The sequence below is a fragment of the Lithobates pipiens genome, unplaced genomic scaffold, assembly GCF_037356315.1.
Source record: "Lithobates pipiens isolate NorthernLeopardFrog02 unplaced genomic scaffold, aLitPip1_a1.2 Scaffold_18, whole genome shotgun sequence".
Lineage (NCBI taxonomy): Eukaryota > Metazoa > Chordata > Amphibia > Anura > Ranidae > Lithobates > Lithobates pipiens.
In genome coordinates, this window is record NW_027507758.1 from 487,628,631 (window position 1) to 487,654,625 (window position 25,995).

Here is a 25,995-nt window from a genome sequence, read left to right on the forward strand (position 1 = left end):
AACCAAAACTGCAGTGCTTAGCCTCATGATGCGTCACAGGAAGCACCCTCATGGCTAACAGAGGACAGAATTAGACTTGGGAAACTTAACAATAACAACTTAAGGACCTTTATGAGAGTTGTTTATAAGTTAAAAAATAAATAAAAATTTTGCTAGAAAAATTACTTTAGAACCCCCAAACATTATACATTTTTTTTCTAACACACTAGAGAATAAAATGGCGGTCATTGCAATACTTTGTCACACAGTATTTGCGCAGCGATCTAACAAGCGCACTTTTTTTTTGGAAAAAATACACTTGAATTAAAAAATAAAACAGTAAAGTTAGCTCAATTTTTATAACGTGAAAGATAATGTTACGTTGAGTAAACTGATACTTAATATGTCACGCTGAAGAGGATAACAGGGTTATGGCAGCTATCGGCTGCCATAACAATGATATTCCTCTTCAAAGTACTGACATATAACGACGGTGGGTGGACGGTGGATCCGGAAGTGGTTAATAAATCACTGGGACCGGAGGGCACTTAAGGAACTTAGACAAGTAATTGCCAGACCATTGTTCCTAATTTTTTACTGACATTCTACTGACTGGAATGGTACCAGCGGATTGGAGAAAAGCCAATGTAGCACCAATATTTAAAAAGAGACTAAAATACATCCCTGGGAATTACAGACCAGTTAGCCTAACATCAATAGTATGCAAGTTCTTGGAGGGGGTGATAAGAGACAATATACAAGATTTTAGTAATGAAAACTGTATCATTAGCAGTAATCAGCATGGATTCATGAATTGTTCTTGTCAAACCAATCAGTTCGCTTTCTATGAGGAGGTGAGTTGCCATCTAGATAAAGGAAGGGACGTAAACGTGGTGTATCTGGATTTTGCAAAAGCATTTGACACAGTTCCCCATAAACGTTTACTGTACAAAATAAGGTCCGTTGGTATGGATCATAGGGTGAGTACATGTATTGAAACCTGGCTACAAGGGCGAGTTCAGAGGGTGGTGATCAATGGGGAATACTTGGAATGGTCAGGGGTGGGTAGTGGGGTCCCACAGGATTCTGTGCTGGGACCAATCCTATTTAATTTGTTCATAAACAACCTGACAACCTGGTGGATGGGGTAAACAATTCTCTGTATTTGCGGACGATACCAAGCTAAGCAGGGCAATAACGTCTCCTCAGGATGTGGAAACCTTGCAAGAAGATCTGAACAAAATTAATGGGGTGGGCACCTACATGGCAACGGAGGTTTAATGTAGAAAAACTTAAAATAATGCATTTGGGTGGCAAAAAATAAATAAAAAATACAATCTATACACTAGGGGGAGAACCTCTGGGGCAATCTAAGATGGAAAAGGACCTGGGGGTCCTAGTAGATGATAGGCTCAGCAATGGCATGTAATCAATGACAAGCTGCTGCTAAAAAAGCAAACAGAATATTGGCATGCATTAAAAAAAGGATTAACTCCAGTGATATCAATAGTTTAAAAAAAAAAACTATTAGATAAGCACCTGAACGACCAAAACATACAGGGATATACAATTACAAGGTAATACTGACTTACAATCACACTCATAGGTTGAACTTGTGTCTTTTTTAAACCTCATCTACTGTGCAACAGGCCTCGCCATAGGCGACCAAAGAAGTTGAGTGCACATGCTCAGCATCATATCCAGAGGTTGTCTTTGGGAAATAGACGTACGAGTGTTGCCAACATTGCTGCAGAGGTTGAAGGGGTGGGGGGGTCAGCCTGTCAGTGCTCAGACCATACGCCGCACACTGCATCAAATTAGTCTGCCTGGCTGTCACTCCAGAAGGAAGCCTCTTCTACAGAGGATGCCCAAGAAGGCCCACGGCTTGCTGAAGATAAGCATGGATTACCGGGAACCATCTCCTGTGGTCCAATGAGACCAAGATCAATTTATTTGGTTCAGATGGTGTCAAGCGTTTGGCAACCAGGTGAACAGTACAAAGACAAGTGTGTCTACAGTCAAGCATGGTGGTGGAGTGTCATGATCTGGGGCTGCATAAGTGCTGCCGGCGCTGGAGAGCTACAGTTCATTTTCGCTATAAACAAAAAAAAGGCCGACAATTTTGAATAAAAAGCTATATTTTTTACTTTCTGCTGTAAAACATTTCCAGAAAAAAAATTTAAATCTAATTTCTTTATCAGTTTAGGCCAATATGTATTCTGCTACATATTTTTGGTAAAAAAAAAAAAAAAAAAGAAAAAAAATCTCAATAATCGTATATTGATTGGTTTGGGCAAAAAAGTTATAGCGTCTACAAAACTATGGGATATTTTTAGGGACTTTTTCATTTTTTTCACTAGTAATGGTGGCAAACAGCGATTTTTAGCATTGAAGCAGACAAGTCTGACCCTAAGTAACTCTTTGGGGAACAGTGACACCAATACAATGATCAGTGCTTAAAAAAATGCACTGTCACAGTAGGACACTGGCAGGGAAGGGGTTAACACAAGGGGCAATCAAAGGGTTAAGTGTGTGCCTGGAAGGTGCTTTCTAAGTGTGGGGGGAGTGGATACACTGGTGGAAAAGAGAGATTGTGTTTCAGCTTAGATGAAACACAAGATCTCTCTTTTGCTCCATAACAGATCAGCTGTTTGCCTTGACACACTGCTGCTCCGTGTCTCCACAGAATGATCAGCGGATCACGGTGGCCATGGCAGCTGCTGGACCCACTGATTGGCTCCCATATCGTCCAATCACAGTGGGAGCGGCACGCGCACACACCCCCCCCCCACACTGCGTGCACAAAATCCCGTACAGGTACACAATTTTGCGCAGCTGGGCCGCCCTGCCGCAGTATATATGCAGTGTGCAGTCCAGAAGTGTTTAAACATAGGGGTTGATTTACTAAGACTGGAGTGTGCAAAATCTGGTGCAGCTCTGCATGATAGCCAATCAGCTTCTAACTTCAGCTTTTTCAAGTAAGCTTTGACAATAAAATCTGGAAGCTGATTGGTTTCTATGCAGTGCTGCACGACATTTTGTACACTCCAGTTTTTATAAATCTCCCCCTATATGGTTAAACACTTCTACCGACTCAGAGTGTCCCTTAATCACCTCCGCGCCAACTCTAGCGTCTCAGTGCTACCAAACCAGTGCAACACAGCAAAAGCGCAACTTCAAAAAACTCACCAAGTCTCTTACTAAATAACTGACTGTCTACTTTCTAAAAAAGGGTTCAGTACTGATCAATTTTCAAGTACTGCCAACTACTCCCACACCCACCTAACGACTGTCCCCAAGTCACCCCCAACAAATCATTCTCTACAGCTATTACCTTTTGTACCACCACCCCTTCCCTTTAGAATGTAAGCTCTACGAGCAGGGCCCTCCTGTACTTTTTGTATTGTACTGTAGCGTAATTGTGTTGTCCCCTCTATACATTGTAAAGTGCTGCGTAAACTGTTGGCGCTATATAAATCGTGTATAATAATAAGAAGAAGAAGAAGAGGAGGAAGAACTGTACATCGCGGCCATAGTTTGTAGACCAACTTTCACACAGACACAATAACATACACTAATTTGTGTTATTACCACAGAAATTTAACAGAATACATTTAGGCCTAAACTTATGAAGAGAAATTTGCTAAATTTTATGAAAAACTAAGGAGATTTTCAAAATGGTTGGTATTTTTTTCATTTATATAGCAAAAAATAAAAAAATCCAGCGGTGATTAAATACCACCAAAAGAAAGCTCCATTTGTGTGAAAAAAGGACAAAAATCTCACCTGGGTACAGTGCTGCATGACTGAGTAACTGTCATTAAGTGTGACAGCACTGAAAACTTAATGGCCTGGGGATGAAAGTGTCCTGTATTGAGGTGGTTAAAATCCCATATAAAAATACAGATACTGAGAAACAGTCTGCGGCAACCTCCTACCTCCCATTACAATGCGCTGGAAGAAATCAATTTGTGTAGTATAGGGTGACATTGCTGAAACTACTTCCTGGGAAAACAAATCCAGCAAGCATGCACCCCTGCAGTGTGCCAGGACCATGTTGTGACCGTCAGAGAAACAGCGAAAGGAGGCAGCCGGGGACCCGGGGAACAAGGTGAACATTTTTATTTCCTCCAGCATTTTATGATTGGAGGGTGGGGGCTGAAAACAGTCTTCCATAAAACTCTGCATCTCCGACTCCATGCGTTCCCTGTTGAAAAGCATGGGTAATCCTGCATCATGAGTAAGAAGCAGGATTTTAACAATCACTGTATTATAATCGAGCATCTTGCAGTGTTGCCTTTTCTGGGCTCAGTACTCAAAATGATGCACAAAGTATTTGTTCACCATCTTTACATTTATAGTATTTGTTATATAGGCAACCTGAAAAGGTAACCTTACTCACTAGCATCAGACCACAGCGCAACTTATACAGAGATAGTGCTTTGAAAAAGTATTCATACCCCCTTGACATTTTGTCATGTTAGAGCCAAAAACGTAAATGTATTTAATTGGGATTTTATGTGATAGAGTGACATTTTTTGCCCATTCTTCTTTGCAAAATAGCTCAAGCTCTGCCAGATTGGATGAAGAGCGTTTTTGAACAGTCTTGCCTCAGATTCTCATATGGACTTTTACTGGGCCATTCGAACACATGAATAAGCTTTGATCTAAACCATTCCATTGTAGCTCTTGCTGTATGTTTAGGGTCGTTGTCCTGCTTGAGGTTGAACCTCTACCCCAGTCTCTAAGATTTCCCTGCATTTGGCTCCATCCATCTTCCCATCAGCTTCCCTGTCCGTGCTGAAGAAAAGCATTGCCGCAACATAATGCTGCCCCCACCGTTTACAGTGAGGATGGTGTGTTGAGGGTGATGTGCAGTGTTAGTTTTCCACCACACATAGTGTTTTGCTTTTAGGCCAAAAAGTAAAATTTTGGTCTCATCTGACCAGAGCACCTTCTTCCACGTTTGTGGTTTCCCCCACATGGCTTCTCGCAAACTGCAAACAGGACTTCTTATGACTCTCTTTCAACAATGGCTTTCTTCTTGCCACTCTTCCATAAAGGCCAGATTAGTGGAGTGCACGACTAATAGTTGTCCTGTGGACAGATTCTCCCACCTGAACTGTGGATCTCTGCAGCTCCTCCAGAGTGACCATGTTGGCTGTCCAATCCATCCAATTAATGCTCTCCTTGCCCAGGCTGTCAGTTTAAGTGAACGACCATGTCTTTGTAGGTTTGCACTTGGGATATTTTTTATAACCTAACCCTGCTTTAAACTTCTCCACAGCTTTATCCCTGACCTGTCTGGTGTGTTCCTTGGCCTTTATGATGTGGTTTGTTCACTAAGGTCCTCTAACAAACCTCTGAGGACCTTCACAATTATGTGCCACTTTGTCTTGGTCTATCATATAAATTCCCAATAAAATACATTTACATTTTGGCTGCAACATTTGAAGGGGTATTAATACTTTTTCAAGGCACTGTATGTGATTATAACAAAATAATGGTCTACTTTATAAAGTTAACCAGGAGGAAGACTAATGCAGGTACCACTTTCACATTATTCCTGCTATTAGGACATGAAACATAGGGGTAGGTTTCTGAGAAGTAAGCTAGGGGTACAGAACAACTTTGTAATGTTTTTTTTCTAATGTCTTCTCTATAGCACTTTGTGTGTTTTTTTATTAATGTTATTTCAATACATAAAAGTAAAATTAAATAAGCCACGTGCTTTGAAAATAAATATCCTGTGTAATCTACGGGGTGACACAAATGAAAGGCTAAATACAGGGGTAACTGCATCAGTTATTAAACACTCACAGTTTGCTGTTAATAGAAGTGATCCAGGTAATACTTACTTCATTTCCATGTTTCTGAAGGAATTCTATTTCTTGTTGTGTAAATGTGGTCATAGAAATTGACTTCACTCTGTGGGGTGGATTCAAACCTCGTCTAAAGTGATAAAAATAAAGAGCTGTTAAAATAGCTAAACATAGCAAATGAGTACATACAGTAATTAGCATATTCACAGCAACATACCTTCATTTTTATTTGCTACAAACATCCCAACTCTGATTTTACCATTTAAGGTAAAGTTCACCTTTAGATCATCACACTCGGATTTAGCGTGCAAAATTCTAGCATTCCCCCCCCAACATATACAATTTTAAGATTTCTAAGTGCAAAGCAGCAGCTTTTAGGGCCTGTTCACATCGGTGAGCCAAGCTTACAGTGGAACGTCACTCTCTCAATTACCATCGACTGTTTTTAATCCTCATGCTGCTAGCATTAGTAATTAGATAGGAACATACTGTATATCTTATTTACTGGTTTTAATTTTATTTATTTTTTTACGTTTCTTCAGTTACTTCCCGATTTCTTGCCTAGGTAAATTATGCCATACATTCCAGGAGTTTCCTGGAGAGGAGGAGGGGTAAGTACACCATCCTGTTTGTATGCCTGTGCTAAAGGCAGACTGATTCCAGGTATTGCTACATGACTCATTTGTCCTTACTCAAGATGACTACAGCCAGGTATTATTAAAAGTGATTTCTCAGCAAACTAAAGCATGTACACATGGATGGATGGATTGATGGATGAGGGGGATTGCTTTGAATACTAAAAATGACTTAAAATCGCAGTTTTGCTTTGTGGTTCTCAGATGCAGTGTAAATCTGCTTTAAGCTGCAGCCAGCTGCACTGGGAAATAGAAGTGCACAGCAACACTAAGGCTAGGTTCACACTACTGCGATGTCCGAGATCAGGTGTGATTCGCAAGGCACTGCAGTGCAAATCACATGTGATCTCTGTGCGATGCGATTTCAGCCAGATAATATGGCTGAATTTGCATCGCATTCGGACCAAACTCGTACAGGACCCTTTTTTTGGTCCGCAGAAGAATCGGATCGCATGGGTGTTCACACCATGTGATCCAATTCCTGTACGAGTTTGCAGATTGTACTGTGATATGCAAACTGATTTGGGGGTGTCATTATCTTTTAACTGACACTCCCAGCAGTTCTCATAGGGCAGTGTGAACTGCCACCGGTAGACATGCGATGCGGGAACGCTGCAAATCTACTGCGGGTATCGCAGCAGTGTGAACCCAGCCTTAGGTGGTAACATTATTAGAAACAAGGCATTTTGCCTTGTCTGTGCATTGTGGATGAGCTGGAAATAGCTGCTGCCAAAGCCACGCCACTTCTTGTGTGAATAGGCCCCTCAATGTGACACTGGCACCGTCTCTACTGCACGCTTTCTTCCATATTGACTGGACCTCAAGCTAAATCACTCATTTGGCGAGATCATACGTAAATACAGTATGCCAACAGAATCTCCTTCAATCACTGAATAGGTTTAAAACAAATCTGCAACAACTCAGTGTTGAAGTATTAGTATTATAGAAATTATTTCCATTGCATACTCTGTCAGTACAAATTCCACCAGCTTTTCTTCCCATTCTATTCATGCCATCTTACTTAAAGGGTAACTCCACTTTCATGAGGGGGAAAAAATAGCACATAAAAAAAACAGTTGCGACAAGTCATATTGTAATTGATTATTATAAAAAGGACCTTTCCTTTCCAATTGGCAGCTTGGTCATTTTTTGTAAAATGCAATATGATATCTGGAGGTGTTCTGTACACTGGTGTACATGACTCCACTAGAAATGTAATTTCCTGCTTGTGTGATTGGCTCACTGATTTTCCCAGAAGACTGCACTAAGATACAAGTCAGATTTTGGGCATCCCTTGCATCAAAAATGTCATTTTTGAGAGAGATACTCTCCAAGGGAAATCACATCTAAAAAGGTATGCAGAACCTGACACACTCCCCATTAGAGCCCTGCATGTGCAGCAGCCAATTGATAATTATAAAATCACTCCCATTCACATTCACTGTGCACATGGACACAAACTAATTTCTTCAGAATTAGAAAAGGAATCTGCAACAAAGATTGTTAAAATCCCTGAAATGTACATTGATTACCCAGAGGGGAATGTTTTTTGTTTTAACAAAAGTGGAGTTACTCTTTAAAACAGAACTAAAGTCGCGCTATTAAAAAAACTGCGAGCAGGCGGGCTTTTATTGCAGAAAAGATATGCATTGTTTCATCTACAAAAAAAAAAAAAAAAAAAAAAAAAAAAACCCCTTCCTGCCTGCTCGAGGTCTCCTTTGGCACTGTAAATTGAACTGCGCTTGCATGGCTCAGCTTACAGTGCTGAGATGGTGGCATCCCCCGCCAGCCAATGAAGAGGCCCGAAGACCAGCACAGGTGAGTGTATGGAGACTTTAGTACCGCTTTAAAGCGGAGGTCCACCCTAAAGTGGACCTTCCGCTCATCTGAACCCTCCCCCCCTCCGGTGCCACAATCGGCACCTTTCAGGGGGGAGGGGGTGCAGTTACCTGGATAATCCAGGTAACTGCACCCACTTCCGGGCCAGCTCTCTGCGGAAAGGGGTGTAACTTACGCCCCTTTCCGCAAGTGCCCGCCCCTTCCCGCAAGTGCCCCGATGCCTGCTGGGAAACACACAGCTCCCAGAGGCAGCGGGGAGCGTCCTTATTGCGCAGCGCAATTCGCGCATGCGCAGTAGGGAACCGGGAAATGAAGCCGAAAGGCTCCATTTCCTGATTCCCATACCCAAGATGGCGGCGGCAGGACCCGACAGACGACCTAGCGATCGGCTTCGGGTGCCGACATCGCGGGCGCGCTGGACAGGTAAGTGTCACTATTTTAAAAGTCAGCAGCTGCAGTATTTGTAGCTGCTGGCTTTTAAAAAATAAAAAAAAACGCGGAGTCCCGGCGGACTCCCGCTTTGCCAACTCTACCTTTAGCAACCCGTATTAAGAGTGTAACATGTATCATCCTGCTTAACAATCCTCCGACCCCCAAAGCACCCCCTGTGAGTTAGATCACCATTTCACAAACAGACCACTGGTCTTTCTTTGACCATGGAATATGCCGAGACCTGTCTGGAATCCGAAGAACCAAATTTATCCCCATCCCCTCATCTATTTTCCTCTACTCCTTTCCCTTCTCTTATCTCCCCTTTTCTTTTTAACAAATTCCTGCTTAGAACCAACCTCCCCACCCTTGGCCATTCCATTACTTCACAAATATATTACAATCTCTACACCTCCATATCCTACCTCCTCCTCCTCCTCCCATGGAACACAAAAGAATTCACAAGAACTGTTATCACTGCCATTTCTGTTGAAGAGTCAATGCTAGAGTTTTAGTATTACAATGCTACTTTACTGCAAATAACCGCTTTTAACCAAATATTGTACTCCATTGACACTGCACTATTTCAATGTTACAGAAGGTCAAGACTCGGTTATCACATTATATATTCATTTTGCCTTTTGGCTCAATGTAGAGCCTTTGTATTCAGTCAATGACTTGCATTGTTTATTGTATGTTCTCTTTAGCTTTCTGCAACACAAAAATAAAGAATACATTGGAAAAAAATGACATTACAAGGGTGAAAACTGAAATGCCACTTCCATTTTACACACGTGTGAGTGTGTGGCATCTAACCACTAACATGGCTCCCTTATCACAACAAGCAGTGTGTATTTAACAAGTACTATTCCACCCAAAAAAAAAATATTAAAAGCCAGCAGCTATAAATACTACAGCTGCTGACTTTTAATAAACGGACACTCACCTGTCCCGGGTTCCAGCGATGCCGGCAGCCGAGGCCGATCGATCGCTCGGCTCTCGGCTGCTGCCGCCACCATTCTAGGTGAGGGAATCAGGAAGTGAAGCGAATCGGCTTCACTTCCCGGTTCCCTACTGCGCATGCGCGAGCCGCGCAATAGGAAATCTCCGCGCTGTCACTGGGACCCGTGTGTGTCCCAGCAGACAGTGCGGCAGGGCAGGAAATGGCATAGACTCCCACGGGAGTCTATGCCCGGAAGTGGGTGAAAATACCTGTCTTTGACAGGTATCTCCACCCCCCTCCCCCCTGAAAGGTGTCAATTGTGACACCGGAGGGGGTGAGGGATCCCATCAGCGGAGGTTCCACTTTAGGGTGGAATCCCGCTTTAAGTTTTCTGTTTAAGTATCCTGCTCCGAAAAGCTGTATTATAGAGTAAATGACCCTTGTAAATGCCTTGAGGACATGTATAATCCTAAAGAGCTTTATTTTTACCCATGTAAAAGGTGAAGTATAGGAGAGAGAATTTCTTAACTTTCTTCCTGACAAATCAGCAGATTCATCCAAACACATTCCGTGAAATGAGGAGGCAGATCTCGTTCCTGCTGAGAAGCATCCTGTTCACAATGTTCCCCAAGTCTGAACTTTTTGTTAATTTGAGCAGAAGGTCTTTTCTTAGCCAGGTAGAGAGGTTATAAAAAGCTTGATCCTAGTGCTGTAAAAATATTTCAAATTCACACAAAAAAAGTACCTAATATTTCAATTTCAACACCTTCCTTCCTTCAAGAGATAACCAATTTTTTGCACAAGTTAAAACCTGCATTTATTTTTGTGCTAGAAATTACTTTAAACTCCTGAAAAGTATATATTTTCAGAAAGCAGAGACCCCGAAGAATAAAATGGTGGCAGATGCAATCTTTATGTTCCACAAATATTTTAACAGCTATTTAACAAACGCATATTTTCAGACAAAAAATGCAGATTATATCCAATTTTTGGTAAAATATAAAAGATTGGGTTGTGCTAACAGATAGCGAACATGTCAAGTCTCAAAATGATGCACACCCGTGGAATCGCAAAGAACTATGGAACCTAAAATTCTTTATTGGGGACACTTTAAAGGCCTTTGCATATCAGTTTACAGTGAACTGTGAACTATGGTCCTAGAATTTATCCTCTTGCCCCGATGTCTGCAACCATACTTCACATGTTTGTATGCACGTGCTCGCCCTATGCTGCGGTTTTTATATGTGGTGTGTGCAGGGGCGACGGGGGTTCTTTAATAAAAAAAAATATTTTTATTTTATATAAAACATTTTTTCACTTCATTTTTTATTTTTTTTATTTTCATTGCCATCACAAACCTATGTATGATAGAATACATTTACAGGTACATTTTATGGAGACAATAGGGGTATATTAGACCTCAATATCTCCCCTGATCTCCAATGCAGCTATTCAAACACAGATCATGCTTGAATAGCTGCATTCTCAGCTACACTAGCCAAGGAATGACAGCTGTAAGCCCAGAACTAATTCAATGTGTGTTGATTTTGAGGTTAATTCAAACCTCCTTTGCGTTGCACACTGTGTTGCCACGTACTCATGGCAGGTAAAGGGCACTTAAGTTATTCCCATGCAGTCTATGTTGTTAACTTGTATACTACAAGATACAATCACAGAAGCCCTAGAGGCCAATTCCTTAATTTCAATTCCCAAATCCCCATTCATGTCTAAATTGTGGACAACAGTATGCCCCTTACTGAAATAGGATTGTTTTAGGACTTTCACTCAATTTGTTACTATAACTTCCTGGAACTACAAAGATTAGAACCTTTAAACGATCTGGAAAGGGGGATGCAGACTAGACAGTTATATGGTCTACCATGAGAACATTTCAAGATTTTAGAGCTCTCCCGCTCCATCAAGCATTCTTTCAATACCTCCAGCTGAGACATGCTCAGCCGAGTAGAATTCTAGGATTCTCAAAATTGTTGCAACTCCCCTGTTGAATTTGGTGGTCCAGGCCACATTTACAGCACAAATGGTCACATTTACCTGTGTCTATACATTTCTCCTCCTAGCAGTTCTCAATCCTAACAAAGATCTTCCATGAAAATCTGATTGGTACAGCAAGGAAGCTCTGTTCTGGCAGGAGAGCATTGGGATGTCTTCTAGGTGAGTGCATTGCATAGGTCAGTGATGGCGAACCTTGGCACCCCAGATGTTTTGGAACTACATTTCCCATGATTCCCAACTTCTCTGCAGAGTGCATGAACATGATGGGAAATGTAGTTCCAAAACATCTGGGGTGCCACAGTTTGCCATCACTGCCCTAGGAGGTGACCCAATACACCCCCCCCCCCCCATTTCATGCTGTTATTGCCAGAATTGAGCCTACGTGGTGCAAATCCCAGGAGCTGTGCACATGTTCTTCACTCAAGGCCCTGCAGAAGCCCTCACTGTACCAAGCTCAGGCTCTTTCCTTCCAGTGCTTGCTGTTCTAGCACTTATCTCCCCAAGCCTGTCAGTCACACATCGGCACTCAGAATGGCAGATCAGTTATTTAACTCCTGTGGCTGCCCTACAACAATGGCAGATAAGCAGAGGACATTTCTTCACTACATCTTCTAACAATCATGAATGTGCACACTTTCATGAGATGTACTTATTGTTCCTAGTGCCAGGTGTTTGTTTCTATATGCTTACACATTTACGGACCTTCCTAGGTCCAAACTTAAATTCAGCCTATTGGTTCGGTCCTCCACAACAGCCCTAGTTTCTCATGTGGCCCTTAGGGAAAATTTATTGCCCAACCCTGATGTAGGGCATGAATTGTGCATAACACCAATAGATTATTTCCCATCAAAAAGCTTTGGAAGTTCACACAGCCAATTCTCCACTTTGCCTGCATAAATTCTAGTAAAAAAAAAAAACGTGCAAAATAAACCTGAATTAAAATGCCAGTCAAATACAGAACTACATGCGTGTTTGCAACAAAGCCCAAATGTAAAGAAAACAGGTTTGCAAATATTGAACAGATAAACTTCTGGTCAAAGCTTTAGACAAAAAGGAAGGAAGAGTGCAGAGCCTATCGGGAAGCACCAGACCATGTTAGGTACAGATACATCTGCTATTTACAGTAAAACATAAAAGCTACGTGGTTTGTAAAATGTGGTTCATAGTAAAAGGGAAAACTGTACCGCTCTATCAGAACTTCATGAGAACTTCTAAAATAACTTTTTGATAGACATGTTTACCTGACTGCAAAAAGTAAAATTTGGTTATGACCAATAAAGCATATTCAAATTACTAATGTTACATACAGTATATGCTAGATACCTAAATAGCACTAAAACGGAACAAAATTATTTGATTCAACCTTTTACTGTAAGCCCCAGGGTCACACTATAGCGATCTCAGACATCGCATGTGATCGGCACACGCACTACAGGTGCCGATCACATGCAATGTCTGTGTGAGCCTAGGTTCACACTGTAGAGATGCAGGAACCAGCCTGATTCCAGCGCCAGTTCCCGCATCACCTCTCTCCCTCAGGCAGTTCACACTGCCCTCTGCGAACCACTGCAGGTATCAATACAATGTTAATGACACCTCCAGACCAGTTCACAGATCGCAGTGCGAACTGTGGATATGGACAGGAATCGGATTGCATGAGTGAGAACACCTATGCGATAAGAATCCAGGGCGAGGGGAGAAAAAAAAAAAAAAAAAGTCCTGTACCCTTTATTCTGCGAATCCAATGCGAGTTCAGTTATACAACTGTATAGCTGAACTTGCATTGTAAAAGTCAGCATAGATGAGTGTTCCTCAACCACCACGCCATGGCCCAGGCCACAGTCTTCCTTCTGTTGGGCTGCTGGCTTCTTTTTCTGTGCTCTGCACTGAACGCTTTCCTATGCTGAGCCGCAGTTTTCTTATATTGTTTGTTGTAATGGGTTCAAAGGTCCCCACTGTATGTGGGATATCGGTGCATGATATCACTTTTTTTAAATTAAAGTTTATTTTCTGAATGCCACACTTTCATTTTCTCTTTGTTCCCTCTCTCTTCATTCAGGGTGTATTAGCTCTTTAATGTAAATTTTACCTTTTCTATCACTTAGTTAATAAAAAAAAAAATACCTGATTGATCTTGCCAGTTCCCCTTCTTCCTTGCTGTAAATGGACCATGCAAAGCAGATCTGTGCTTGCACGGTCAGTTTGCATCCCTGGGTTTGCTGCTGGGAGTGCCAGCCTTGATAACTATAAGGCCCTATTCACACACGAGTATAGCATTTTCAGGTAGAAAATCGTGCGTTTTTACCACAATTTTTTGGCGGTTTTACCGCAATTTTGCGGCGTTTATCACGTTTTGCCGCGATTTTTGCAGGCCAAAAGGTCACCAATGTAAAAAGCAGAGAAACACCCAATTCTGCTCAATTTGAGCAACAAAAAAGGGTCCAGAACTTGTTTGAGCTTCAGGCGTTCGGCTTCAGGTGACTTAGATTGGAGATGTGACCCATCTGAGATGCCATCTCCATTGAGGTTTTTTCCCCCTCCAGCATTTTGTACCTTCAGGCTTCAAGCTACAAAACGCTCAGGTGTGAATGGGGCCTTAAAGATATGCTGCTAGAAGGCCCACAGACATGATTCCTAACTAGTCTATTGCTTGTTTTTGGGCACAGCTTTCAGGTCCTCTCTATCCTGTTTGTGGTTGACTGCTGCTAATCACTGCACTTAGCATACTGCGTTACTAAGGCTGCCAGCGCAACGATTTGTTTGAATTTGTTTTGCAACAAAACTGAGTTCTCACTTTCAACACAGAAAAAATAATACACATCAATAAATGTTATAAAAGGTCTTTGAATCCTAAGCCATTAGGAATTTTGGCATCATAACTATCCTGGAGTTTCCTGAGGTAAGCATGCTTGTGTTCTAAAGAGGAATAATCACTGTATACAAACTTATCCTGAAATTCAAAAATAGTGTTTATTTGTAGGCAGTTACGCTGTTTTTAAAATACTGAACAGTTTAACTGTAGACAGTGTGTTTTAGGTGAAATCACGCTTCTCCGTACTCTGCATACAGTCAATATGTCTTCTGCCAGAACAAGAACATACCTGGATTTTACAGCAGGTTGAAACCAAATTAAAAGTAGAACAGTGATGCCAGACTCTTCTGGAGAGGGGTAGGGAAATGATTAAAAACACTAATTTTAATATATATATATATATATATATATATATATATATATATATAGATATATATATATATATATAGAGAGAGAGAGAGAGAGAGAGAGAGAGAGAGAGAGAGAGAGAGAGAGAGAGAGAGAGAGAGAGAGAGAGAGAGAGAGAGAGAGAGAGAGAGAGAGAGAGAGAGAGAGAGAGAGAGAGAGAGAGAGAGAGAGAGGAGAGAGAGAGAGAGAGAGAGAGAGAGAGAGAGAGACTCGATTCTGTGAGATTCTGTATTTCTCTTAGCCAGTAGGTGGGGCTGTTGGTGACTTTTGACATATGTACGCTATTTAGCCTGTTTAAAAAAGCAAGTTTACAGGATTAACTGATGCACTTTACATAAACAAATGAAAGTGGATAATTCACCCCAGTTATTTCTTATTAGAATGTACACTCTGAGGCTGCATTGCACTAAAGCAGGGGTCTCAAACTGGCGGCCCTCCAGCTGTTGCAAAACTACAAGTCCCATCATGCCTCTGCCTGTAGGAGTCATGCTTGTAACTGTCAGCCTTGCAATGCCTCATGGGACTTGTAGTTTTGCAACAGCTGGAGGGCCACCAATTTGAGACTCCTGCACTAAAGAGTTTTAAAGCAAGCAGCATCTTCTTTTGTATTGCTTTCATTAAAGTATGAACGAAAGGCAGCATTTTATTTTTTCCTTTTGGTGTGCGAAAGGATTGGAACACCTGCAAGGTTTTCATCTACTTGATGTGTTTAGTTAAAGAATTTCACAAATTTTGGGTTGCCCCAAACACAGGAGGAGGGGAAATCTTCCAATGTGGACATGGAAGATTCTGGTAATCCTGGGAGTCGCACATTTTGCAGTAAATTGGCCCTTTGTTCATAAAGTTTAGAGACCCCCCACTATAAAACATGAAAAAGTTTTTTCTTTGTTTCTCTGTCTTCTTCCATCTATGGCCAGTCTTATTTTTTATTATTATTATTATTATTAGCTAAAACGTCTCCCTCCCCCTGTATAGTCAGACCTTTATTTGGCTATTTTCTTTACAAGACTGCTTTCACACTGGGGCAGGCAGGCATTTATGGTAAAACGCTGCTAGTTTAAGCTGCACTTTACCGTCATTTTAGGGGCGCAATTGGGCCGCTAGCAGGGTGCTTTAACCCTCTGCTAGTGGCCGAATAAAGGGTTAAATGCACCCGTGTAGCTCCACTGCCAAAGCACTACGCTGGCACTTTGGCAGCAGTGCCCACTCATTTCAATGGGCAGGATCTGTGAAGGAGCAGTGCATACACCGCACCTCCACTGCCCCAAAGATGTTGCTTGCAGGGCTTTTTTTTTTTTAACGTCCTGCCAGCGCATCGCCTCAGTGTGAAAGCACTAATGCTTTCACACTGGGACTGCAGGGGAGGTGTTTTTCAGGCGATTTACACACGCTATTTTTAGCCCAAAAGCACCTGAAAAATGCCCCAGTGTGAAAGGGGTCTTATGTGGTACCTGGGGAACTGTAATCCCAATGTTTGCCCCTCATGGGCTGCAGAAATGTTACATAGTAGGTGAGGTTGAAAAGAGACCATCAAGCCTGACCTGTGTGTGTGATTTTATGTCAGTATTACATTGTATATCCCTGTATGTTGTAGTCATTCAGGTGCTTTTCAGGTGCTTATCTAATAGTTTTTTTTAAATGATCTAAGCTCCCTGCTGAGACCACCGCCTGTAGAAGAGAATTACACATCCTTACCGCTCTTACAGTAAAGAGCCCTCTAGACAGTTTAAGGTTTAAACTAGGGCTGAAACGATTAATCGATATTATCGATAATAATCGATAATGAAAATCGTTGTCAACGATTTTCATTATCGATTAGTTGGTCCGCACCATGCGATCCGTGGAGCGGGCCGCGGCCTTAGAAAAGGCTGCGGCTTCGGCCTAGCTCGGGAGCTGGTGGCCATCTTGGTACACCCGACGGCGGCGTTGTTCAGCCTGTGTCAGCCCAAGTGAAGGAATTCTGGAGGAGTCACGCTGGATGCCTTGCCTGCCCTCATTCAAAACGTATTTTATGCAGGTACCACTACATTTATTGCCTAATCTAACATAATAACTACTATCTATTAGATAGTAGTTAGTTATTATCTAATCCTATCTATGTCTTTCCACTTGCTCGGCACATCCACATTGTTGATTTAAACAAAAAGGTACAACACTATCTCTCCCGCCCCCCCCCCCCCCAATAAAATGCAGCTTATGACAAGCATAAAAACATAGCAGATCACTGACGATTTGCGCCAATAGGCATCCCGGGACTCATCACGGCGGTCTGTTTGGAGGAACTTTGATCGGTGGTGAGCTTGGCGCAAATCATCAGTGATATGCTGACTATGTTTTTATGCTTGTAATAAGCTGCATTTTATTGGGGGGGGAGATAGTGTTAAACCTTTTATTTAAACAATGTGGCTGTGGGGGGCGGGGATAGTGTTATTTTTTTGCTGATCCGAAAATTGATCCGTGACTCTGATGCGAGGAACGATCCGATCCGTGAGTTTTTTGATCCGTTGCACCCCTAGTTTGCACCTTCCCCCCTGCCGGTCCGTTAGAATCCTGTGTATCCTCCCGTGTCCTATGCATGCACCACGTCCATGACCACGCAGCTACACCTACTTGCATTCTCCACCCAGCTGACGTCCCGCCAGCAACGCGCTGCTTTCGGCTCCTCCTCCCCCCTCTACCCAGCAGCCTTCCGATAGACCCGACGCAGAGCGCAGGCGTGGCAAGCCCTCGCCGGGCCGCTTTCCAGCGCTGCCGTGATTGGAGGTTGGGCTCCGCACATGCGTGCATCCGTCTCCCGGCTTCGGGGTGCCCTTGCTCCATTTGGAGGAGTCGGCCGAGTCACGTGTGGCGGGTCCGGACTGAGACTCCGCCCCACACCACCCTGGCACACCGAGGAGGAGCCGCTGTCACCATGAAGGGGTGAGAAAACCCGAGACACCGGGGGGCGGGGGGGGGGGGGGGGGTTTGGGAGAAGCACTGAGAGGAGGTGGGGCAGTGACACCATGTGAGAGGGGAGGAGTGTGTCATCTATACTGGGGGGGGACGTGTGTCATCTATACTGGGGGGGGACGTGTGTCATCTATACTGGGGGGGGACGTGTGTCATCTATACTGGGGGGGGACGTGTGTCATCTATACTGGGGGGGGGACGTGTGTCATCTATACTGGGGGGGGGACGTGTGTCATCTATACTGGGGGGGGGACGTGTGTCATCTATACTGGGGGGGGACGTGTGTCATCTATACTGGGGGGGGACGTGTGTCATCTATACTGGGGGGGGACGTGTGTCATCTATACTGGGGGGGGACGTGTGTCATCTATACTGGGGGGGGACGTGTGTCATCTATACTGGGGGGGGACGTGTGTCATCTATACTGGGGGGGGACGTGTGTCATCTATACTGGGGGGGGACGTGTGTCATCTATACTGGGGGGGGACGTGTGTCATCTATACTGGGGGGGGACGTGTGTCATCTATACTGGGGGGGGACGTGTGTCATCTATACTGGGGGGGGACGTGTGTCATCTATACTGGGGGGGGACGTGTGTCATCTATACTGGGGGGGACGTGTGTCATCTATACTGGGGGGGGACGTGTGTCATCTATACTGGGGGGGGACGTGTGTCATCTATACTGGGGGGGGACGTGTGTCATCTATACTGGGGGGGGACGTGTGTCATCTATACTGGGGGGGGACGTGTGTCATCTATACTGGGGGGGGACGTGTGTCATCTATACTGGGGGGGGACGTGTGTCATCTATACTGGGGGGGGACGTGTGTCATCTATACTGGGGGGGGACGTGTGTCATCTATACTGGGGGGGGACGTGTGTCATCTATACTGGGGGGGGACGTGTGTCATCTATACTGGGGGGGGACGTGTGTCATCTATACTGGGGGGGACGTGTGTCATCTATACTGGGGGGGGGACGTGTGTCATCTATACTGGGGGGGGGACGTGTGTCATCTATACTGGGGGGGGACGTGTGTCATCTATACTGGGGGGGGGACGTGTGTCATCTATACTGGGGGGACGTGTGTCATCTCTCTCTCTCTCTCTGTGTATAGAGAGAGAGAGATATATATATATATAATTTTTTTTTTCCCCTTTTTCATTTTTCTTTATCCGATTAATCGAAAAAATAATCGGCCGATTAATCGATTATGAAAATAATCGTTAGTTGCAGCCCTAGTTTAAACAGCTTCTCTTCTAATTTTAGCGAATGGCCTTGTGTCTTTTTAAATTCCTTTTCGCGGAAAAGTTTTATCCATATTGTGGGGTTACCAGTACGGTATTTGTACATTGAAATCATATCCCCTCTCAAGCGTCTTCTCCAGAGAGAATAAGTTCAGTGCTCGTAATCTTTCCTTATAACGAATATCATCCAGTCCCTTTATTAATTTTGTTGTCCTTCTCTGGACTCACCAGTTCCAGCACATCCTTCCTGAGGACCGGTGCCCAGAACTGGACAGCATACTCCAGGTGAGGTCGGACCAGAGTCTTGTAGAGGGGGAGAATTATCGTTTTATCTCTGGAGTTAAAGCGGAGGTCCACCCTAAAGTGGACCTTCCGCTCATTGGAATCCCCCCCCCTCCGGCGCCACAATTGGCACCTTTCAGGGGGGAGGGGGGGTGCAGGTACCTGTACAGTACAGGTATCTGCACCCACTTCCGGGATAGCTCTCTGCGGAAAGGGGCGTAGATCTACGCCCCTTTCAGAAAGTCCCCCGCTGCCTGCTGGGAAACACACAGATCCCAGAGGCAGCGGGTCCATCCTTATTGCGCAGCGCGACTCGCGCATGCGCAGTAGGGAACCGGGAAATGAAGCCGAAAGGCTCCACTTCCTGATTCCCATACCCAAGATGGTGGCGGCAGCACCCGAGAGACGATCGAGAGATCGGCTTTGGGTGCCGACATCGCGGGCGCGCTGGGCGGGTAAGTGTCCTTATTTTAAAAGTCTGCAGCTGCTGTATTTGTAGCTGCTGGCTTTTAAAAAAAAAAAAAATAAAAAAAAAAACAGCGGAACTCCCGGCGGACTCCCGCTTTAATATCCTTTTTAATGCATGCCAATATTCTGTTTGCTTTGCTTGCAGCATCTACTAGGATGCCCAGGTCCTTCTCATTCCTAGATTCCCCCGGAGGTTCTCCCCCAGTGAGTAGGTTGCATTCATATTTTTGCCACCCGAATGCATTATTTTAAAATTTTCTACATTAAACCTCACTTGCCATGTAGTTGCCTACCACTTTCATTTATTCAGATGTTCCTGAAAGGTTTCCACATCCTGCGGAGAAATTATTGCAGAGATTGAGCCGCTTATCCCATCCTCCAGGTCGTTTATGAATTCAATAGGATTGGTCCCAGGACAGAAACCTGGGGGAACCCATTTCCACACTAGACCATTCCCAGTGCTCCCCATTTATCACCACCCTCTGAAATCACCCCTGTAGCCAGTTTTAAATCCATGTCCATATGGTCCATGCCGACAGACCTTAGATTGTACAGTAAGCATTTATGGGGAACTGTATCAAATGTCTTTGCAAAATCCACATACACCACGTCCACCTGCCTTCCTTTATCTAGATGGCAGCTCACCTCATAGAAGGCAAGAACAATTCTTCATGAATCCATGCCAATTACTGCTAATGAAACCGTTTTCACTACTAAAATCTTGTATATAGTCCCTTATCCCCTCCAAGAGCTTGCCTACTATTGATGTTAGGCTAACTGGTCTGTAATTCCCAGGGATGCATCTTGGCCCTTTTTTAAATATTTGTGCTACTTTGGCTTTTCTCCAATCAGCTGATACCATTCCCATCTGTAGACTGTTCGTAAAAATTAGGAACAATGGTCTGGCAATTACTTTACTGAGTTGCTTAACCATTTCCGAACCGCTGCATGCCGATATACGTCCTCTTTTTGAAGAGGGAACTCCTTGTTATGGCAGCAGCTAGCTGCCATAACCCCACAGTATCCTCCTCTTCAGCGAGCAGTCCGGTTTCCGATAATGTGGTCACTGAGGCAGATTTGCTGCGAGGTCACTTTTATCAGCGGTAGGAGAGGGGTCCCCCCCCCCCCCTCCCACAGCTCTCTGGTGCCCTCCGCCGCTTACCAGAGCCGTCGGCAGCGGCGATCGGTCCTTTTCTGTGTTAGGTATGGAGACAAGTGAGCAGAAGATGGCTCCCACCCATCTCCATACCATTGCACCACTTCCGCCCATAGCTCTTAAAGGGCATTTTTTTATAAAATTTTTTTTCCAAATTAAATTTTAGTGTAAATATGCGATCTGAGGTCTTTTCGACCCTAGATCTCATTTAAGAGGTCATGTCATGCTTTTCTTCCATTACAAGGGATGTTTACATTCCTGAACCATACAAGGCCGTGTGCCCTCAACATTGGGGGGGGGGGGGCAAAGCATCTTGCCCCCATGTTGAGGGCATGGCCGGTGGTTGTCGTGTGTGTGGGCGGGAAGCTTACCGGAATCTAAAAGCCCCCCTTTAAGAAGGGGGCCCCCAGATCTCTCCTCCCCCATGTGAATGGGGATTGGGTACATCATACCATTACCAATTCATCTCAAAAAGCAGTGAATTGTTTATTAATAAAATAGCTTTGAGCTTTCTATTCCCGCTGCCGTCTTCTGCCAAGTGGTCTTCTTCCTCTTCCTAGCCACAGAAGAGCGGCTTTTTTCCTGCGGGGAGAAGGCGGCTCAGAGCTACTTTATTAATAAAAGAACTTGTTAAAAAAAATTTTTTTTTTTTTTACATTTCACTGCTTTTTGAGGTGTACCCTATACCCATTCACATAGTGGAGGGGGCAGGATCTGGAGGCCCCCTTCTAAAAAGGGGGCTTCCAGATTCCGATAAGCCCCCCACCCACAGACCCCGACAACCACCGGGCCAGGGTTGTCAGTAAAAAGCCCTTGTCCCCATCAACAAGCACCCTTCCCCCCATGTTGAGGGGGACAAAGGCTTCTCCCTGACAACCTCAGGTGGAGGGCATGCGGGCTGGTATGGTTCAGGAAGAGGGGCGCTCGTTCCACCTCCTTCCTTTCTTGACCTGGCTGGGATGCCCGGTTAAGGGTCTAGTATGGATTTTGGGGGGGTAAACACTGCATTTAAAAAAAAAAAAAAAAAATCCCAATTTTTTTTTTACATTCAACTGATGACTTATCAGTTGTTAAGGACACAGTGGCCGGCTTCCCAGCCCCCTCCTTAGCAACCAGCTATATACAGTGCATTTACAGTGTGTTTAAAGAGGGGGGAAAAATGTTAACACAAAATGGATGAAAACTGCATGCAAAAACGTAAAAAAAAAAAAAACGCAAAATGCACTGCAAAATGTGCCTGAAGAAACGGATCAAGCGCAGCCGCATAGATGAACCTAGACTTAGGACTATATAAGTAACAATTAACTTTTACAAAGTATATTTTAGTGTGTGCTTTATGTCTACAATTTACAGGGAGGAGGTCACCTGTAGCATTTTATAAATAGCTGCATGTATTACAACACATTAAAAATGCATTTTACATGCAGTGTCATAAAATACAATGGAGTCTGTACTGAACATAGTTGTTCCAAACAATGTATCAAAATACAAACCTACACCAGGGGTAGGCAACCCCCGGTACTGTTGACGCAAACAGCACTCAAAGCCTCTTTTAGTAGAAAAGATGTAGCTGGATAGCCGCACTCCGAATTATTCAACTTTATTTAAAAAATGTAATTAAAATCATAGCATCTAGGCTGGTAAACAGACTAACTGCACAGCCGCTGACATGTTTCACACCAAACACGGTGCTTAGTCATAGCTAATGAGCAGAATATACATACAGAGCTATATACACATACACACAAGCAATTAGACAAATGAACAAAATACGTTTATGACAAGATAGCAATTAAGGAAACACCTGTGAACATCCAATGTCTGAAGATTAATATTTAAATGGATGAAAGGAAAAAGCCTTTTTCCCCTAAAACACCATAATCAAGCTGACACGTTGAAAGCATACATAATGGTAATAAATGAATGACATGATAAATCTTATCCTTAGGTGAAGAGGTATAGGTGTAACCTAAAGAAATAAAAAATTACATAAAGTAAAAACATTTTTCATTTTGTATGTAAAAAAAAAAATTATGTTTTTTCACACGCATTGGCAGACACAAAAAAAGGAGAGAAAGAAAGAAACAAACTCTCAATGTGTGTGCATGCGGATACATGGGGCTCATTGAATGTCAAACCCACCAGAGAAAAACACACAAAAAATATTCCCTAATAATATTCCCTAAAAAATGACACATCCCAAAAAAGGTTTCATAATAGAAAGATTGCAAATATCCCATTATTGGATGTCTACTTAGGTCTTCTCCTATGATACAATTCATAGATATCAAAAATAAAAGTAAATATAGGAATAGACCAAATGAACGATTGATATCGAATGTTCTAAAACCAAGGGCAGGTTCAATGCGAATATCATTATACCGACAGGTATAAGAAGCGGATACAAAAACCCTGTTGATTGATCACACACCCAACATAATATATCAGCTGTGTGATTATCAAACAAATGACAAACATGTCTAATAGGATATTAACATAAAAAAATACTGATATTCATAATCACTGCAGAGAAAAATGCTGCAATATATGCATACAGCCCTATTCAAAAAACAGTCTCAATCGAATAATTGGCCTGTCCTCAATGTAAAGCAAATATAATAAATGGAAAATGGTGAATAAACTCTGGCAGAAACATAATAAAATGAGCCCAACAGAACCAGATGAAAAAACCTGTCAGCACCAGACCGACAACCAGTGAAATGGGAGCCATACATATTAGCTTAGTAAATACTGGGCAATCAATATGTGGAAAATTCACTCAAAGAATGAAATGTCCCACTCAAAGTTAAGGCCCATGGGCTGCCTCGTATGGAGATGGAATATCCAATAAACCTCCCTATTGCATAACAGACTAAACCTATCACCCCCTCTTTTAGATAAAGTGACTTTTTCCACCCCCTGAATGCGTAAGCCACTGACATCCTTATCATGGCAAAGATTCCAATGCTTCGCCACATTAGTCGGGTGGTTTTTGGAAATGTCATAGAGGTGGTCATATAATCTGTCTCTCAGTCTTCGTGTTGTGCGTCCAACATACTGTATGCGACATTGTTCACACGTAATCACGTAAATAACAAATTTAGTGTTACAGTTAATGAAGGCCATGGCTTTAAAATCCTTATTAAGGGGCAAGGACATGGACCTTTTTCAAAAGTTAGTGGAGAAGGACCCGACTCATCTGGCTTGCGGTCGCAGAAGTCGCTCCAGACCCAATAATTTATCTAGTGTTGAAAAAGAGGCTCTTACCCATCTGAGTGCCAACAAATGTATTGTGATAAAAAATGCCGATAAGGGGGGCTCTGTTGTAGTGCTAGATTCATGTACGTATAGGGATGAAGCAATCCGCCAATTGTCGGATGACAAAACTTATTTGAAGTTAAAGGGGGATCCTACGTCCCCCTTTAGGAAGGATCTTAATGCACTTTTAGATAGAGCAGTCACAGCAGGCATTTTCACTCAAGTTGAGAGAGATATGTTTATCCCTGATGCCCCGATTATGCCCATTTTTCATCATTTACCCAAGCTGCACAAGGGATGTCAACCCTTGTTAGGTAGACCTATAGTGGCAGGCACTGGGTCACTGAATGAGCGCTTGGGGGAGTGGGTTGATTACCAGTTACAGCCACTGGTTTCTGATTTACCTGTTTTTTTTCGAGAGATACTAAGCAGCTTTTGTCTGATATTCAACCTATTAAATGGGTTTCGGATTTTGTGTGGATTACTTGTGATGTGGCTAGCCTTTATTCATCTATCCCCCACTCTCTAGGGATTCAGGCCGTAGCCTTTTTTCTTAGACATCATAGCCAACACTCCTTGGTGCACCAAGAGTTTGTTTTATGTTGTTTAGAGTATTTATTAACTCACAATTTTTTTATGTTCGATGGGGACTACTTTCTCCAGAAGTGCGGGGCCTCGATGGGCGCTAAATTCTCCCCCTCCCTCGCTAATTTGTACATGGGTTGGTGGGAGAGGTCCCGCATTTTTGACGCTGGTTGTCCCCATCGCTCTGAGATTAAGTTTTTCCGTTGCTATATAGATGACTTGATCTTTGTGTGCACCAGGAGTGTTGGTGAATTAGATGAATGGCTTCTGTATCTTAATGACAACACCCTCAATCTTAAATTTACAGGTGTTATGGACCCTAAACAAATTGAATTTCTAGATGTTGTTCTGATGGGTGAGGGGGAATCTATTCCCTCCAAACTTTTCAGGAAGCCTTCTGCTGGTAATTCCTTGTTAAGGGCTGATTCAGGCCATCCAAGGCATACCATTAAGGGCATGCCAGTGGGACAGTTTTTGAGGTTAAAACGTGTATGTAGTGATGAATCATCTTTTTTGAAAGAAGCCTCTGCTATGAAAAAGTGTTTCATAGAAAGAGGTTATTCAGCCCCTGTACTTGATAGGGCGTTCAATATAGCCCTTAATACGGATAGAGGTCATCTCCTTCGTGATAAGGTCAAGAATGGAGATGGGAGAAGGCGGGTGTCTGACAAATCCTTAAAAATTCCGGTGTTTTCCACGCCTTATAGTTTAGAGTTTAGTAAAATTAAAGGGATCGTGGAGAAATACTTACCTATTCTCTACAACGATCCTGTCTATGCTCAAATTCTATCTAGCGGTATTAGATCAGTCTCCCGCAGGGCCCCAACTATTGGTGGCATGTTTTCCCCCAGCCTCTATTCGAGCAGCATTCAACGCCCTAAAGGATCGTTTCGATGTGGGGGCAATAATTGTCCATGTTGCCCCCACATTTTACGAGGCGATACCATCCTTTCTAGGTCTCTAAATAAGGATTTTAAAGCCATGGTCTTCATTAACTGTAACACTAAATTTGTTATTTACGTGATTACGTGTGAACAATGTCGCATACAGTATGTTGGACGCACAACACGAAGACTGAGACACAGATTATATGACCACCTCTATGACATTTCCAAAAACCACCCCACTAATGTGGCGAAGCATTGGAATCTTTGCCATAAGGATGTCAG

General features: G+C 43.2%; 1 protein-coding gene across 8 annotated transcripts in view; it reads right to left on the reverse strand.

Annotated features, from left to right (window-relative positions):
* Positions 1–25,995, reverse strand: part of AGFG1 (ArfGAP with FG repeats 1) — a 161,451-nt gene that overhangs the window by 103,013 nt on the left and 32,443 nt on the right. For all 8 annotated transcript variants that reach the window (XM_077488516.1, XM_077488512.1, XM_077488510.1 and 5 more), the window contains exon 2: positions 5,838–5,931. In XM_077488516.1, the coding sequence (XP_077344642.1) occupies positions 5,838–5,931 (94 nt within the window). The remainder of the gene's footprint in view (positions 1–5,837; positions 5,932–25,995) is intronic.